Raw genomic sequence first — 19,703 nt, forward strand, 5'->3', positions numbered from 1 at the left:
CAACTTGAGAGAACGAAAAAATAATCTGAGGGAACGAATAATTATTTTGAGGGAAAGAATTGTTAATTTGAAGGAACGAAATATTAATTTGAGGGAACGAATAATAACTTGTGCGAACGAATTAGCAATTGCAGGGAACGAAATGTTAAACTGATGGAACGAATTATCATTTTGAGGGAACAAAATGCTAACTTGAGGGAACAAATTATTATTTTGAGGGAACGAAATATTAATTTGAGGGAACAACTTATTAATTTGAGGGAACGAATAATAACTTGTGCGAACGAATTAGCAATTGCAGGGAATGAAATGTTAAACTGATGAACGAATTATTATTTTGAGGGAACGAAATGCTAACTTGAGGGAACAAATTATTATTTTGAGGGAACGAAATATTAATTTGAGGGAAAGAAATGCTAACTTCAGGGAACAAATTATTAATTTGAGGGAACGAATAATAACTTGGGTGAACAAAATATTAACTTGTTCAAACGAATTAACAATTTGAGGGAACGAAATGTTAATTTTGAGGGAACGACTTATTATTTTTAGGAATGAAATATTAATTTGAGGAAACGAAATGATAACTTGAGGGAACAAATTATTAATTTGAGGTAACGAATATTAACTTGAGGGAACAAAATAAAAACTTGTGCTAACGAATTAGGAATTTGAGGGAACGAAATATTAATTTGATGGAACGAATTATTATTTTGAGGAAACGAAATACTAGTTTGAGGGAACAAAATAATATTTTTTATCTCGTGTCCTCTCTAGGGCTCCGTATGCTCCTCTTTTGACACTCGTATTCTCATTATTCCCACGATGAAAACGAAATTATACATATGGAACGCCAGAGCTGTCTTAAGATGAGAATTTTTATTATGTGACGTGCATTAGTACTTATATGATGTGCAAACTTCTTTATATGCTGTGCTTTTGTACTTATATGATGTGCAGACTTCATTATATGCTGTGCTTTATTCCTTATATGATGTGCAAACTTCTTTATATGATGTGCTTTTGTACTTATATGATGTGCAAACTTCATTATATGCTGTGCTTTCTTCCTTATATGATGTGCAAACTTCTTTATATTATGTGCATTTGTACTTATATGATGTGCAAACTTCTTTATATGATGTGCTTTTGTACTTATATGATGTGCAAACTTCATTATATGCTGTGCTCTCTTCCTTATATGATGTGCAAACTTCTTTATATGCTGTGCTTTCTTCCTTATATGATGTGCAAACTTCTTTATATGCCGTGCTTTTGTACTTATATGATGTGCAAACTTCATTATATGCTGTGCTCTCTTCCTTATATGATGTGCAAACTTCTTTATATGCTGTGCTTTCTTCCTTATATGATGTGCAAACTTCTTTATATGCTGTGCTTTCTTCCTTATATGATGCACAGCATATAATGAAGTTTGTACATCATATAAAGAAGAAAGCACAGCATATAAAGAAGTTTGCACATCATATAAGTACAAAAGCACAGCATATAAAGGAAGAAAGCACAGCATATAAAGAAGTTTGCACATCATATAAGTACAAATGCACAGTATATAATACAAATTCTCATCTTATGACAGCTCTGGTCTTCCATACATATGGACAACGTTCTTTTGCGTACCAAGGCCCAGTAAAGTGGAACGAATTGCCCACTGAACTTAGACACAAAGACACAGTGATATAATTCAATAGCACTCTTAAAACTCTCCACGCAGAATCAGAAGGGAAAACATTGCACCACAAAACATACGCTCGAATCAGGAAACAAAAGAACCAAAAACTACAACCCACATTGTAACAAACCATGACCACCCTGATAACACTCCAGATACAAACAAAACTGTCACCCCAAACATCCCCAAACCTAACCCACACCCCAACACAGAATTAATACAGGAAGTAATGAACCTAACAACAGGAACCCTAATGCAAGATCTCAGTAGCATAATGAGAACCCTCAAAACTATTTTCACCATACTAGCTGATTGGACCACAAGACTAACAGATAAAGACAAGGTCAAAAATGACTAGTACAAAAAAAAATAATAAAATCACCATCTGGCAATGGAACTGCAGAGGAATCTTTAAAAACCTATCAGAACTGCACAACAAACTGAATAATATGGCCGTAAAACCAGACGTAATCTGCCGACAGGAAACCCTCATAACACAAGAACACAAACGCCTGCCCAAACTACAAGGCTATACCCAGGGAATCTTTAAAAACAGACCCATGGGGCAGAAAAGGGGTGGACAGCAATTTTGTTAATAGATACACTAACCTACTATGAAGTAATAGAAGTACCCCCTAACCTAAACATCAATAATAGCAAAGACATAATGTCAGCAATGATAAATATGGGAACCACAAACATTCAAGTAATAAATGCATACGACCCAGGGGGTACCTTCTGCCCTATCAACCTAATCTCACTAAAGGCAATCACTAATAACAACAACAACAATCTAATGATCTGTGGCGACTTCAACGCACACAGTGAATTATGGGGAGGTAAAAAGAAAGATCAAAGAGGGAAAATGGTTGAAAAATGGATAACTGAGAACAATCTGGTCATCTTAAATGACGGGTCGAACACTAGATTAAACCCCGAGGATGGCACTCTCTCAGCCATAGACCTAACCATCACTACCCCAAAATTGGCTCAAATCACAAATTGGTGGGTGGATCAGGAAGATACGTTAGGAAGTGACCATTTTCCCATCACATTCAACATTCAAACAAAAACTCAATACATTCCAAACGAAACCCCACCTAAATGGAGGTACCAACAGGCAGACTGGGACCAATTCCAATTATTACTAGCTAGAGTAAATCCAGATAACTTAGAAAGCCCAAGTATTGACATGTATTATGATAACATAACAGACACAATTATAGAAGCAGCTAACCTATGCATACCAAAGACAACTAATATCCAAAATAAAAACCCTGTACCATGGTGGACTAAACAGTGCACTATAGCACATAAAGACAAAAAAGGGCCTTAAATAAATATAAACGGACCAAAAATGCTATCTACTTCCAGCAATATAAAGATAAAGAAAAAGCACTAAAACAAACTATAAAAACTGCTAAAATTAATCTATGGCAAACCTTTTGCTCTAAACTGAGTCTAAAATCAAACTCAAAACAAATATGGGTCAAGATAAAAGCCATAAAAGGGAAACCAACTATCTCAGCCCCAAAAATTAAAAATGCCATAACAAATAAAGATAAGGCAGACCTCCTAGCGAAGCATTTTTCGAACATGAGTAGCAACAATAATCACACCAGAAACTTTCAAGAACACAAAAAACTAATGGAGGGAACCCAACCTCAAATGTTTCAATTCCAAGGAACAAAAGAATCTCACCTAAATAGCGACATCACAGTACATGGATGGAAGATAGCCCTACGATCCAAAAACGAAACATCCCCTGGTAAGGATCAGTTAGGTTACATTATCTACAAAAAACTACCTATCAATATAACAATAGCCATAATCAAACTCTTTAATAGGATATGGGATAAAGGCCAACTACCCACCAAATGGAAACAGGCCATAGTAATACCAATCCCCAAGTTAGGTAAAGATCCCATCAACATAAATTCGTACCGACCCATCTCCCTTACGAACAATATTTGCAAAATAATGGAGACAATAATCGCAAATAGGTTAAAACACCACCTAGAAACCAATAACCTATTCTCCATAAATCGATGTGGCTTTCGGAACAAACGGTCCACCACTGACCAACTTCTCAGATTGGAAACAGACATCAAACTCGCTTTTAACGCACATAGGAAAACCGATCGCAACCTCATAGCGGTTTTTTAGACCTAGAAAAAGCGTTCGATCTAGTATGGACCAATGGACTAATGGCCAAATTAAACCAATTTGGAATAACTGGACGCTTGTTCAACTGGATTGGCGATTTCCTCACAGGCCGGAAAATTACCACAAGAATAGGCAACACCCTTTCGGAAGAATATTCACTTGAAAATGGAACACCGCAAGGCAGTGTAATAAGTCCCTTACTATTTAACCTAATGGTAAAGGACCTTGACTTCAATGCAGCCTCCGCAAAAATAAACTTGTCACAATTTGCAGATGATAGTGACATATGGAGGAATGGAAATCCTGCCAATAACACAGTAGTTAAAGAAATCCAGCAGAGCCTAGACAACATAGGGAGATGGGCGGACAAATGGGGTTTCAAAATATCTCATGAAAAAATTGTGGCGATCATGTTCACCCCCAAACGAAATAACAAACTAGTCTATCCAAACTTCTGTATACAAAATCAATTAATCAAATACGTAACAGTAGTAAAATTCCTAGGAATGTTCTTTGACAACCACCTCACATGGAAACAGCACATTGAACAACTCACCCAGAATTGTAACAAAGATCTCAATTTACTCAGGAACATCACAGGGACTGACTGGGGATCCAACCAGGAAACCCTCCTCACGATATATAAAAGCCTAATTAGATCAAAACTGGATTACGGTTGCCAAGCAAATAACTCGGCTAAGCAACCTGTACTACAAAAACTTGACACTATCCAGAGAAAAGCCTTACTATTATGCACAGGAACACTCCCCTCAACATCATTAGAAGAACTACAAACACTAACAGGGGAACTACCCTTAAAATTACGTAGGCAAGAACTGCTCCTCCGATACTCCGTTCGATTAGATACCCACCCAGACAACCATCCCACCAAAATAGCTATAAATAAGTGTAAAGTTGTCTTCAAACCCAAAATCATACCTATCACACCAAGTGGCAAAGTAATCCTTGAACTAAGAGAAAAGATACCTCTACTAAAAAAGCAGGTAACAAACAATACAGACCAGAACAAATCACCATGGTTACAAAAGCCACCAAGGATTAACATTGAAGCTACCAAATTAGGCAATAAAGAAGGACAAGAAAACTTACTAAAACCTGTACTGGTAAACGAAATCAACCAAAAATACCCGGACTATGTTAAAATATATACCGATGGATCAAAAACAAACAACCCACCAAGAACAGCAGCAGCAATAGTCATTCCTGAATTCAGTATACAAACGGGATCCAGATTACCTGACTATTGCTCCATTTACACCACTGAATTCTGGGTTATACTTGAATCACTACAATGGATCAAAGACAACCAAATACCTAAAGCAGTCATTATAAGCGATTCCCTAAGCGTTATCAAATCAATCAAAAATCGCAATACACACTCTAGAGAACAATTCCTCGACAGAGCATGCCAATTAATCGACGATATCATCACAGCACATCAATTAGTCGAGCTCATGTGGATACCGTCGCACATTGGAATCTCTGGCAACGAAACAGCAGACAAAGTTGCAAAAACCAAACTAGGAGATCAAAACTCTATCAAACTTAACTATAGCTCTACAGAAGCAATAAGCTTCGCACAAACATATATAGACCAAACATGGCAAGATTTTTGGAACTCCTCCACAAAAGGTAAAAAGCACCATGAAACCCCAAAAAAAAAACGTAGATAGGAACATACAGCTACCTAAGGGTACCTATTTAGAACAGAAAACCATAAACAGGATAATAACTGGAAAAACTAAACTAGCAAGCAATTTTGGAAGGTTTATAGGACCCAAACCAGCAACCATTAACTGCTTTAACTGCCACACCACCGAAGATCTACACCACGTATTCAAAATATACCCAAAATATCAACCCGCTCGGAAAATATTTATCAAAAACCAAAAAGAGATTGGATCACCACACACATACCCAGAGTTACTTATGGACTCTAATAAAAATAAACAATCAGCATATAAAAATATAAATCAATTCATAGACTCAGCAGGACTTATGAACAAAATATAATTACTATCCCCACAAAACCAAAAGACCCAGTAACTAGCTAAATAAATTTAGAAGCCACCACATAAAAACCCATAACATATCATTCAATTTTATAAAAGTATTAATAAATAATTCACTTAAGAAGCACCTATAAAAAACTAAGGAAACCGTAAAATCGGATGTCCTAGATGTCCTTAACGAACCGAGTAATCAGCTAGGATTCCGGTCCTAGATGTCCTTAACGAACCGTGTAATCGGCTAGGACTCCGGTCTCTTGCTAAATAAAGTATAAATAACATTCAATCTAAAAACGTTAATTAATAAATAACTTAAAGAGGTAATATCTAAACACCTCGACTAGTAATACCATAATAACCTTGAAAATCTCTCTTCATACATGATTTCTACTAAGAACCTCTATAAACAGCATAGAACATCCCCCCTCCTTTTAGAACATTTTGAAGAAGAAAAAAAAAATTCGAAAAAAAAAATAATAAAAAAATTGCAAGAAACACCAGGCAAACGCAACAAGAAACCAGCGATGTAAAGCAAGCAGGACCGTTCCCGAGCTCTCCTTCCCACTAATGACAGCCAACCATTCAACTGTAGGGACCTTTATGGACCCCAGATTGAGGCCAAACTATCAGGGTTCCTTGAATCCATAAAAGCCTGGGGTAGGTGGCACCATCCCCTTCCCCAGGAACAACTAGCAGGCTGCGGTGCAGTCCGAAAAAAGTGGCACATGCACAATTGTGCGCACGCCACTATAATTAAACTCAACAACAAAAAAAATCTATTTCGATTGCAATAACAGAATTAAAGACTAATAATGTTTCCTTATCTTAAATATTTTCTGCATGTTTTCTTTTTTTCTAATTTCATGGTGTTTGTTTTTTGTAATCACATTATTATATAGGTGTTGCCTGATGTAAAGCGCTTAGAGCTTTTAAAGATTAGGCGCTATACAAAGTCATTATTATTATTATTATTATTATTATTGTCATTGTATATAATTGAGAGAGAGAGAGAGAGAGAGAGAGAGAGAACGCAATGACACCGTTCCATGATTTGGGCTTCACATTAAACAACATTCTAGTTACCAGCCTAAAACGTATACACATGTACTGGTTGTGCTTTGAACCAGCATAGTGTGTGGTGTGCAGGCATTTAGTGCTGAATACGGTATACAGATAGGTTAGGTCATCACATTACAGGACAAAGGGAAGTGAACATAATCATCAAGTGTCCTATGCATTACTAGTTCAATGTTAGGTAAGTATTTGACGAAATACGAGCAATCTTTCAAATAGCGTTTTGAAGACGCGTCGATCAACTTAGCTCAGTGTATGTACACGGAAGAACGGAAAACACTATCTTTTAGGGTTAGGCTGGAGAAGCTTGCGGAAAACGTTCATCCACTATCGAGGTTGAATAATAACTTATCAAAGGAACATTCAATCCGAGCGCCCATTCAGTCGTGAAAACCGGGGTTTCTGTTCTTTTAGCAAATAAACACAGACTAACCAGACCTGGTCATGGATAGGATTCAGCTATGCGTTTTAGATTTTCTCGTTAGCTAATCACAGAAGAAATGTTTGCTTTTTCATGCTGTTCGCAGTTTGTGTGTATCATCGTATTCTGAAGCAATATGAATGAGAAGTTCAGGCAGTTTTATTGTGTTGTAGTTCACAAAACTGGATCAAACTATAATCCTTTCATGATCACGTGCCGTCTGCATCATTCATTCCCTTATTCTGCTCATGGCTTGGGTCTCTACAGTCTTCTTGTGTAAGACATATTAATATATGCACTTAATAAATGAAAATGATGATTCAATGGCTATAAATAAATTTTAATTAAAAAGTAGTATTAACACGAAATAGAAAAATTTTAATGACCAAATTACCGCCCCCATACGACTCAAATAATAGGACGAGTAAATTAGGACTAAAATCACCAGAACGTTTCCTAGCGTACAATTCATTTGCATTTAGATCGTTTTAAAGTATACCTTGAAGAAAAAAGAAAAAAATCTTAAAATGCACGAGCTTCCGAGTTTCCCGGCTATTCGCGTCCTGGTTTCCCACCATTGGTTCCATCCCACTCACTCCTTTCATGATTGTTTACGCCCCTCACCCCCTCCTTAAGCGATATTTCTGGATCAGCCCACGGTTGATGAAAAATCAGTCTAATCATAGTACACGTGTTATTGCTTGATCGGATCTGTTTATACTCATACAGTCAAATATATACCAAGACACCAACTCCAGGAAATTATTAAAAAGTGGCCTTTGAAGACAGGTGATTGCTTACAATAGGTTAATTTTACATAGTTTGGTAAACCTGACCGCTAAAACAAGTGATTCCTTCAAACAGGTAACCTTTACCGGGAGTTTGAAGGTATTTTAGTTGCTATCAAAATTGCTTACTATTACTTTTCCTTAAATACTGGGCATGACAAATTAATTTTTCCTTTCGATCACTTAATTTATAATCGAATGCATTATTTCGCCTATTTGTGCCGTTTTTTTATTTTACCTTGTTAGCCATTCTGGCAGTGTTCAACTCAAGAGATATAAAATACATAATGTTGAGGCCAAAAAGGTAGCACTGCTTAATATTTAAAGCTTATAGATAATTATATTGATGACGACGATGATAAGTAAATAATTATAAAGATAAACCTTATTCTTGCTCTTTCCTTTTTGTTCTTGTAGAGTGATGGAATGCAAAGCATTTATTGATCATTTTGCAAGGGATTTCTGAGTGAAAAAAAAGAAAGTGTACTCGCGGGGCTCTGATTTTTGTTGTTGTTTTATATAATGTTTTTGTCATACACGCAATATACCTTCATATAGTTCAAATGCTTGTCTATGTCACGTGACATATAGTAGTTTTCCTATGTGTTAGAGACCACGTGATCACAATGTACTAGGGTGAGACATAATCTTGACAGTACAATGGCGAGAACGATCGATATTCTAAACCACGGGCAAATGACACTGAGCTGAGCATTTGATATTTTGACTGTATTAACATAATTGCATAACGTGTTGGAACGAGTCTCCAATTCACAGTTAGCTCAAGCTGTCGTATTTCTTGTGTAATGTACATCGTCTTCACATTCACAACGAGGAAGTAATGAGTTTTACAATGGCAGAAGGTCAGGACGATATGGATAAACAGTTGAACTGCCCTATATGTTTGGAAACATTCGAATCACCAAAAGTATTGGCCTGTTTACACACATTTTGTGAGAAGTGTATAAGTAAACATGTAAGCGGTCTGAGAGAGGAAGGGACACTACTAGATATTATTTCGTGCCCCGTATGTAGAAGTCCTACCCCAGCACCTGCCTCAGACCGGACCACTGAAGACTGGTCTTCAAACCTTCCACCAAATTCCATTGTTATTGGACTTTTGGCGTCAGACCAATCCAAAAAGGATGACCCTGTTTATTGTCAACCATGTTTAACGAACGATCAGCACCAACCCTCAGTGGCTTACTGTGTCACATGTATGGAGTATCTCTGTCAAACGTGTCACGACTGTCATAAAAAATTCAAGGTGAGCAAGGGCCACACATTTACAATACACACATTGCCAACTAGTCCGAATTTAAATCCTGCTGAAAACAGTATGTACCGGTGTTCTAAACACATAAAAAAGTACAAGTATTTATGCCAACAGCACAAAGAACTTTGCTGTTGTAAATGTGCATTTGAATATCACAGACATTGCGATGGATTGTTTACCTTGGAACATTTACTGAAGGACACCAAAGAGAAGGGGCACAATCAGACAACATTGGACTATTTAGATGTACTAAAGGAGATGTTTCTAACTCTTATTAAACATAGGACAAAAACTCTTGAATCCATTCCTCAACAGAACACAGACATAACAACGACGATTAAAGACTTGACTAAATCAGTAAAAGATCATGTAGACCAGTTGGAACTGTCTACTTTACAAGAACTAGAACAAATATGTAAACAGGAAACTTTGGCTATTTCAGATGATATTGTAGAATGTAAAAGTGCTATTGCCGCAATAGAGACGTCTCAGAAAATGCTATTGGAACTTATCAATTCCGATGAAATTGAATTATTCACGACAACGACAAAAGTATCACAACACGTACTAAACTATTTGAGAAATTATGACACACTGGAAAGGAAATCCGAAGAAATTAAAATTAAATTTCACTGCGACGAGCCCTTTGAGAAAATGATTAATTCGCTTAATAGCCTTGGTCAATGGTCGCGTGAGACATCACCAATTCCTAGATTGTCATCTGCCTTTTCATTTGACAAATTAGCGATGCTGATTCCTTGTGCTCGACCGGATTCTATAGCTATGATCAATGCTAAATTGTCTGATGACATAACAGATTGTCATATCTATTCAGGCATTTTCCTTCACGATGGAAAAATTTTACTATCAGATCAAAAAAATAGAAAGTTAAAGCTCTTCGATAAATGTTTTCATTTTTCATGTCATTTAAATATGGTGTACGAGCCGAGACACGTTTGCGTCATTGATCAACAGAATGCAGCAGTTACTACTGGTGAAGAAAGCATAGACATTGTCGCTGTGACTAATATTCTCACGCGACTAAGGACTATTCATGTCAAGTTCAATTGTTATGGAGTAGCTTCTTGTCAGCAAAACATTATCGTAGACGTTAGTATTAACGGAAGAGACTCACTTCTTAAGTCCGATGCCTCATTTAAAATCGTTGAGAAGATTGATTCATATGACAAATTGACCCATCGTTGTAATACACACTGTGTAAACCCTGCCGGAGAAAATATCTACTACACAAACGAAAATAAAATTGTAACGATGGACAAGAAAGGTAGAAGGCTAAATACATTTGAAAGCGATAATCTGAAAAAAGCATACGGGATCACTTTGGATCGGAATGGAATTATCTACTGTTGTGGTTATGATTCGAACACCGTAGTTCTGATAACAGAAGAAGGCAGAGAACTCGGCGTATTACTTTCATCTGAACATGGGCTTAATAAGCCATTAGGAATATGTTTAAATGATAACAACAACATGATCATGGTATTTGAAGAAGCATCTAATATAGTGAAAATATTTAGACTGCTATATCAGTGATTGTATCGAAAAAGTGAACAATTATAGTATTAATAGCTGATCATCAGGATTAAAATTCCAATATATAAAAACTTCAAATTTTTTTGCGTTATAATTGTTAATGATTACATTATCTGTATACAGTTCTAGTTTCTAAAGTTTAATCTCGCAGTTCCAAAATGTATTTTTTATAATAGGATATCTAAGCTGGTGAACTGACATCTGAATAGAAAAGAAAAAAAACAAGTCCAAAAGCTTTACGCAGAACAAAAACATTTCATTCAAAGCTAATAAACTAATATTGTCTCTTTTATGTCGTAGATCAAGATCATAATCCACGATGAATATTTTCTTTCGCAAGTACTTGACATTTGTAACATTGTTGAGCAAGTTTGACCTAGTTTGTACTTTGATGAGTTAAATAAGGTTATGTCTTGATTTTGTTCGAATTATGTTTGCTGCAGCATGCAATTAATAACAGAAAGGATCTTCCAGACAAAGTCAGGAACAGGAACTGTAATTTAACTTATTTGCAACATTGTAAGAAATTACTTTATGATTTTTGGAAATACACCTGTTTAATAAAACTACTCAAGTAAAAACAACACGAATGCGTTATATTTATTTTCTTGATGGATCTGACATTCATCTGATGTGCGCTTTATGCGTTTTACTTTCTTGGTGGATGGCTTGAACCGGGTCATTAGTTGGCAAAGTAATGTCTCACAGAGAAAGCATCAGTTACAATGGAATGTATTTGTACGGAAGCCCATTAGTGCCAAATCGTGTCTGTAAAAAATATATATATTGCGAATAAACGCAATACTATTGCGAATAAACGCAGTAGATTGCGAATAAACGCAATACTTATTGCGAATAAACAATAAACGTAATACATTTGTGATTTAGGCAATCCTTTGCTTACATTCAACCTGAAGAAGTTTTTGAATTTCTGTCGTCAAATCGTCTGCGTCTTTAGGTGAGTATGGACGCATTATTTTTACAGTCGTAAGTGAAAATGACAAGATTATTGCTCTATTTCTTAATGTATTCAAATGAATTTCAAGTTTCGAATATTTTTTGTGGAAATGAATGAATCTGTGGCAGGGCAACTGCCCAGGCCAAGCAAACTCCGCCACTGCGGGATGGTGGGTAGGTGGACATAGGTCAGTTGACTATGAAAAAACTAAAATAATAGTTGGGCATAATTGCATACAGCACCTCGGCCCACGTTACTATTTAGTATTCTCTTGGTACAGTGTACTATTGACATAAACATACCCGGTACTGCTACCAAATTTGATTCGTGCACATGTACTCTAGCTTAACTTGGCTTCCGGTTCTATTTAATTTCAGCAAGCGATCGAAGATGGAGCCAGAGCTAAGTGAATTTCTAAGAGGCATAGGATGCCATAATGCAATTGAAAAAATGGAGCAGGAAAAGGTATTTCAGTGCAAACTGCAACCAAATAGACATTGCGACATTATTCATATAACCCAATAAAAGCCTAGCCCTAGATCCATCAAAACGTTATTCCTATAACCCAATATAAGCCACAGGGGCTCGTATCGTTGCTTACAATCGACCGGTCGTACATGTACTATATAATAAATACTATTATATAGTACTGTACATGTATGACCGGTCGATTGTAAGCAACGATACGAGCCCCTGTGATATAAGCCTATATCCATCAAAACGTTTCTGCTTTCAATTGCATAAACGTTTTCCGAGCAAAAGCATCTTTATAAACTATTGCTTTATAATGCCAACCAATATGAACAGTAGAAATGTGGAATATTTGTAAAAATGTGTTAGAAATTTGGTTACGTTACTAGAATCGGTTAGAAACACCATGCAAAAACCATACAAATGTGACGCATGAAATTACATGTGGAAAACCAAAGCACAATTTAGGATCGGCAAGTATAATTTATTGCAGTTTTGCAAGGCTAACCAAAACATGTCGCTGCTTTATTCAACATGCGCGTATGCATCGTGAAAAGTATGCATTTGATAAGATATACTCAAGCAGATAATGTCATTGTACTGAGCTCCAGTATCATACAAATGCTAAGCTATTTTTTAATATTACAAATGCATGGTGGCTGAACAAGCCATCTGAGATCTTACAAGTCAAGAGCAAAACTTTACAAATATACAAATTTTAATGTGCAGTATAGCATAGGAAAGAGGTCGAACTTAAAGGATAATAGTAGAATTTAAAATGGTATAATTCCTGTTTGTAAGATCTTGTATAGATATTCCAGTGAAATATATATGTTTTGTTTCCATTTTATTGACTGATATAGATAATGTATATAGTAGCAATGGTTGCCCTTCAACCAGAATTGAACTTGGCTCACGTTTCAGCAATTTATAATGAAATGCTCAACCTCAAACACATCCACAAGGCAATTTCCCTTTAGTACAGGTGAATTTAGAAATAAATCATGAGATTATAACCAGGTACCTCTCCCTTGTAATGCTGACTTAATCTGCAATAAAAAAAACCCCACCAAAGATGTGTTATTATTATCATTAGCACATCAGATATGATATCTTGGATATCCATTATTCTTCTAGCACTGTATTAATTACATAATCCTCTGTACCATTCTAATGAGACATTAAGTATTGCAGAACTCTGAATCCTTATTGACACAACCACAAAAGTATTCTTGAAAATATTTCACTATATTTACAGGATATTACCCTGCTTTAACATTATTGTTTGCTTCATATACCCAAGTTTAAAGACTTCTACATCTCTAACTTATGTCTATAACTGGCATATTTTATGAACATATGTTTGCATTTATTCCGAAAGGTTTACCAATAGTAATAATTTTGCCCAGTGCTGTATAACTAGGATTGTATTGATGTATCATTAAACCCTATCAATATATACATATGTATACATGCAGACTCTTTAAAAGATTTACATTGAATTATTACCCATGTTCAAATAAGCATAATTATACAACAATGCCATTACATAAAAGAAGAGGATCATAGCATTCAATTTCATCGTGCTGTTTAGGCCAGACAGTGAGCATCTGTCTGTGAAAATGTGCCCCTGTGTTTTTTAAAATTAAAATGTACATTTAACATGAAGCTTCATATTAGCTAGAGCTTAGAAGCTGTTGGTTGTGATTGTGAGAATAATGTTGACTAGGTTTTATATCATTATTCACAATGTTTGACTTTGTTAACTTAAACATTGCGATTTGACACCAAGTTCATTCAGCCTTTTGGCAGCAGGGTCACGGGTGAAATATTGCCTTATTCATGGTAGCTTATAGCTGATTGAAGAAAATCACCTACACAATACACACAACTTCTCTTCTTATCAAACTCAGGTTCTTCTATGAGACTGTACTTTAATGTTGATCTTTGTTGACATTAGTTGGTTTTTAAAATCAAAGATGTAAGAGTAATCATCTTTATATTAGAGGAAAGATATATACTAAAGGTTACAGTTTATTTACTGATAGGTGATTGGGATCAAGCCTAAATTTGGCCTGTTGGAATACTTCATTTGAACAGGAATACTATTTTCTGTCAGTTAGAGAGAATGAGGGGGGCCTGACAAACTATATATATATATATATATATATATATATATATATATATATATATATATATACATGCTTGCATTCTGCCAGAGATTTATACTTGCACAATTCAATGAAAAATGATTGTGGAAGAGGGGAAATTGTTCTGTGTCCGAGTATGTCTACATATCTAGATTCCCTCCTTTGCCTGTTTGATCCTGATTTTCTGTACCATATAATGTCATGTTCTTACTAAGTTTCTTCATATTGCCATTCCCTTTTATTTCTTGTTCCAGTTGGATCTTACAGTTATCAGCTATATGAGTGTGGATGACTTGGTGCAAATGTTGCCAAAGCTTGGTGATAGAATAGCACTGAAATTATTTGTAGATGAAGAAATTAAGAAAAAACAGGAATCACGATATCAAGGGAAAGAAAGAAAAACCAAGCAAATTCAAACTTTACGTACCAAGTTGGGCATTGTGAAAACTAGTCATTGTCATGATACTGTTCCAGAAGAATTCCAGGGTAAATGTATTTGAGAGTCTTCTTTGAAGTGGAGAAAAAGAACTATGTCAAGACATTGTAACAGAAATGCTTTTGAAGAAAGCAGGAAAGTAGAATTGGGATGGATACATAATGGAAAGTAAGTAAGGACAGCAAAAGGAGGAGGAACTCGCAAAATTGAATTGCCAAGAAATAGCAGGAAAGAAGAAGTCTTGGATAAAGCTAAAATACATTTTCCCCCAACCAATCATGCCCCACTGGTAGTATTGTGGATTTTGTATTTAAATTAACAGATTTTTCCAACGGAGAAATCCAAAATAAAACAGTTGAAGAATTATATGAATCCTCAAATGTACATTTGCTGAGACTTTATATGGTCACAGAGAAAAAAGATTCACTCAATACAGAAAGTCTCACTCTTCAAGATCAAATAACGATACTTTCTGAGCCACTCACTAAAGAGAACATTATAAGCGTACCAGAAACATTACATCATGGCTTAGAGTCCTATCGCAAACCACCTGTAACTTTTCTGAATAAAAATCCTAAAGCATCAAACTGAACAAGCTGAAAGTATTCTGATTACGTGTCCTTTGGATATAGCAGTACCGATACATCTTCAGTCAAAAGAAGAGTTTTCATCTGAGTCAGTGCTGAAAGTCACACCCAGTCAGTCACAGCCAGTTGCACGGTCAATATTTGAATCTGTTGAGACCCTTAGCACCCCAAGTCATGCACTTCAAGATGCAAGTTACGCCAACATGTATATAAATTGTACACAAAATACCATCATGCCTTCTGTTGTATTAGAGTCTATGTTAGACCAGCACAGTTCTGACAATGAAATATTGTTTTACCCTGGGGATGACCATTTTAATACCAGATCAGAACTAGATGACACAGTCTTTTGACTGAGAGTGTTAAGAAAGTAATAGTTAAGAGAGGTCATGTGTCTGATAACATGATGAATTATTTTCTGGATACCAACTTTGATCCTAGATTAAATCAATTACAGGTAGAACTTGTATCTGAAAGAGGTGAGGATGCTGGGGGTGTTTTCAGAGATGTTGTATCAGAATTCTGGGAGACCTTCTATATTAAACATACAGTTGGGTCTGACATCAAAATCCCAACAACTGTGCATATCATGAGGAGAGAACATTGGGAGGCAGTGGTTAAGGTTCTCATATAATATTATGTGGATATAAACAGGAAGGGTACTTGCCCATTCAGCTGTCGCAAGTTTTTCTTCAGAGATGCATTGATGGAAAGGATGTCCAAGATGAGAAACTGTTGAATACTTTTCTGTCTTCTCTGCCCACTATGGATAGGGAAATCTTTGAAATGGCGCTGAATGATTTTGATAACGTGGATGAAGAGGATCTTTGTGGTGTATTTTCAAGCTATGAAGCACGCGTTATGCCCATAAAAGAGAACACGAGAAAGCTAGTTAGAGATATTTCTCATCATCAGATAGTGCAAAAACCTTCATTTGTAACAGAGTGCTGGTCACCATTACTTAAGTATTATTTGAGATCATTGCTACCCAACACAGGACTTGAGGAAGTGTACAGAGATTTGCATGTGACAAACAAAAAGGTTTTGAACTTGCTTCAGTTACCAGATGATATTTCAAAAGTAGAAAAGCTCACACTTGATGCTTTGAGGCAATACATCAAAAGCTGTAGTAAAGTCAAACTAACAGCATTTTTTTGATTTTGTACTGGAAGTGATCTGATCGTTGGCAAACAAATTCAAGTTAGATTTACACCATCAATGTCTGCATTTACCCTGAGACCAATTGCCGATACATGTGGCTGTGTACTGGAGCTATCCACTAGCTATGACATCTTTCTTCTTCTTCATGAGCACTTTGATAATATTTTAGACAGCAAGATGTTAAGAATGGACATTATTTAGAAGAAACTGGAGGAAAGATAGAGTTTATTTCTTGACTGGTAAGAAGATAATCTGTAAACCACAAGAAACAAGGTTTGTCTCATCTTTTTTGTCAGAAGTGAAAATAATGGTTTCCTTTGACAGTAAAATATGGACTAAGTGGCTTAAGTAATTGGGGAGGGGATACAGATTGGATATGAAAATTAATATTTAGAGATATCAAAAGAGTTTACAGATCTGATTAGTTGACACTTGGGTCCCTATAATTTGTCAGGAGTCCATTGTATTTATCATGTGCACCACATTTTTATACAAATTGTGTTTTCTTTTTCTTTTAATTTCTTTTCATTTTATGTGTAAGACCCAATAAGTGTAAGGAAGGACTTTACGATTCTTAAAAAGTTACAAACTTTGAATTGTTTTTGATGTCTTAGTTGTGTTGGTTATTTTATATAATATTTGATAATTTTTTTACTATGAACAAAGTGTTTATCCCAGCAGTTCAGGATACATATTTAATGTTTGCTATATGTATCTTCATTAGTTATTTCTTTGTTTTGCTTTTTCTCATACTAGTGTTTTTTTCTCATCATTCATGCAAGATGGGGGCCTCAGCTGGTATGGAACCATTATAAATAAGTTAATTATACAAGATGGGGGCCTCAGTTGGTATGGAACCATTATAAATAAGTTAATTATACAAGGTGGGGGCCTCAGCTGGTATGGAACCATTATAAATAAGTTAATCATACAAGATGGGGGCCTCACCTGGTATGGAACCATTATAAATAAGTTAATCATACAAGATGGGGGCCTCAGCTGGTATGGAACCATTATAAATAAGTTGATCATACAATATGGGGTCCTCAGCTGGTATGGAACCATTATAAATAAGTTGATCATACAAGATGGAGGCCTCAGCTGGTATGGAACCATTATAAATAAGTTGATCATACAAGATGGAGGCCTCAGCTGGTATGGAACCATTATAAATAAGTTGATCATACAATATGGGGTCCTCAGCTGGTATGGAACCATTATAAATAAGTTGATCATACAAGATGGAGGCCTCAGCTGGTATGGAACCATTATAAATAAGTTGATCATACAAGATGGAGGCCTCAGCTGGTATGGAACCATTATAAATAAGTTGATCATACAAGATGGGGGCCTCAGCTGGTATGGAACCATTATAAATAAGTTAATCATACAAGGTAAAGAGGCCTAACACATGGGAAAAGACTGTGCTTCTTGCACTCAGTTTGTAATTGGAAAATCATTGGTATTAAAAATATATAATGCTTTGTCCTGGAAATTGACTGGACCTTGTTACAGTTAGAAGAATAGATAGAATGTTTGTTTTTTCGATATTAGATTTCCATTATACACTGGTTTCATTCTTGAAATATTTGAGTGAACTTTTCAAAACATTTGCTTACTTCAACTGATGAATCTAGTGGAAGATATCACATTTAATGACATAATATGCATATCACTGCTAATGTTAAAACACACACACACACACACACACACACACAATGATCCATATGTCCTTGTATGGTATAATGTTAAAACACACAATGATGCAGATGTCCTTGTATGGTACTGTACATGTCATGACCAACACAAAGTAGCTTATGATGGACGTGACTTTGTCATTCCAGTTTCTTAGTATCTTAGTACTTGGTCTCGTTATCCATTGAAATAAATAAGTAGTCTAATTTAATGCCAACACTAGTCATTGTATGACATAATTTGAATAAATAGTTGATGCTTTATTATTCCCATTCATCTTTAAAAGGTGTTCTGGATATTGTGGGGCACTTTGTCTCTAATAAGAGGAATGTCATTCTTGATATATGTTCCAAGGGTCCATGGTCCAGTTTGTTTTTAGCGGGAGGTGGGGGAGCAGGTCAAAGGTCAAATATAAGAAATTACAATGATACATTTTCATTTATTTTCTAAATAAACTTCATATATGTACTCACAGTAGGAAGACCCTCATATGTGTGACAGATAATACATATGACCCCTGGGTACTGTTGAGTGATGAATATGGGTGTTGGTGGTTGTCTTGAAGTATACTGTGCAATTCATGGGGATTTGTGAAGGCAAGCCATTGCAGTTGCTTTACATCATTTAAGAACTAAAATCAGTTAATGTACAAGTCAAATAACTTTATTCACTTAAGTATCATCTTTTATAAAATTAGTAAAAAAATAATACATGTATTTTGCAATGTTGTTTTGTATGCATCACAATATGATAATGGCAATACATTATAAGTGGAGGCCCAGAGTGGCCGAGTGGTCTAAAGCGCTCTTCATTACGGATCACTGCCATCTCACCTCTGTCTGCGTCGGTTCAAGTCTCGAATTTGGCTAATGTGGATATGTGAGAAAGCTTGCCAGTAGCTTCTCGTGGGTCGGTGGTTCTTTCCGGGGTTTTCCCGGGTTCTTCCTCCACCATTAATACTTACCGCCATGTATAGCCTATCGTGTGCTGAAAAATGGCGTTAAACCCTACAACAACAACAACAACATTATAAGTGTTTATACAAATATTAATATTATCAGTGCATATCCATATAATAATAGCATTAATACTTTATGTATAATACATGAACAAATGGGGATTTATCTAACTCCATCATATATTGGATTCGTGAAGTGAAAACTTAAGTGATATGTTTTAAGTATTTTGCTGGTTCTTGGTTCTTCACTCCATGACCAACTTTATATAATGTGTCATATTTGTA

The 19,703-nt window shown here is 35.7% G+C and overlaps 2 protein-coding genes across 2 annotated transcripts in view; both read left to right on the forward strand.

Moving 5' to 3' along the window:
* Positions 1-8,806: 8,806 nt before the first annotated feature.
* Positions 8,807-19,703, forward strand: part of LOC149802263 (uncharacterized) — a 48,013-nt gene continuing 37,116 nt past the window's right edge. Inside the window, exons 1-3 of the mRNA XM_089956911.1 lie at positions 8,807-10,998; positions 11,446-11,497; positions 16,259-16,730. Of these exons, the coding sequence (XP_089813037.1) occupies positions 9,014-10,998; positions 11,446-11,497; positions 16,259-16,730 (2,509 nt within the window). The 5' untranslated portion in view covers positions 8,807-9,013. The remainder of the gene's footprint in view (positions 10,999-11,445; positions 11,498-16,258; positions 16,731-19,703) is intronic.
* LOC149802264 (uncharacterized) lies at positions 12,341-15,165 on the forward strand. Its single transcript, XM_089956692.1, has 2 exons — positions 12,341-12,425; positions 14,836-15,165. The coding sequence occupies exons 1-2, from the start codon at positions 12,351-12,353 to the stop codon at positions 15,079-15,081; spliced, it is 321 nt and encodes a 106-aa protein (XP_089812818.1). The 5' UTR covers positions 12,341-12,350; the 3' UTR covers positions 15,082-15,165.

The sequence above is a fragment of the Sinohyriopsis cumingii genome, chromosome 4 (genome assembly GCF_028554795.1).
Source record: "Sinohyriopsis cumingii isolate HCF-2022 chromosome 4, ASM2855479v2, whole genome shotgun sequence".
In the NCBI taxonomy this organism is placed as follows: domain Eukaryota; kingdom Metazoa; phylum Mollusca; class Bivalvia; order Unionida; family Unionidae; genus Sinohyriopsis; species Sinohyriopsis cumingii.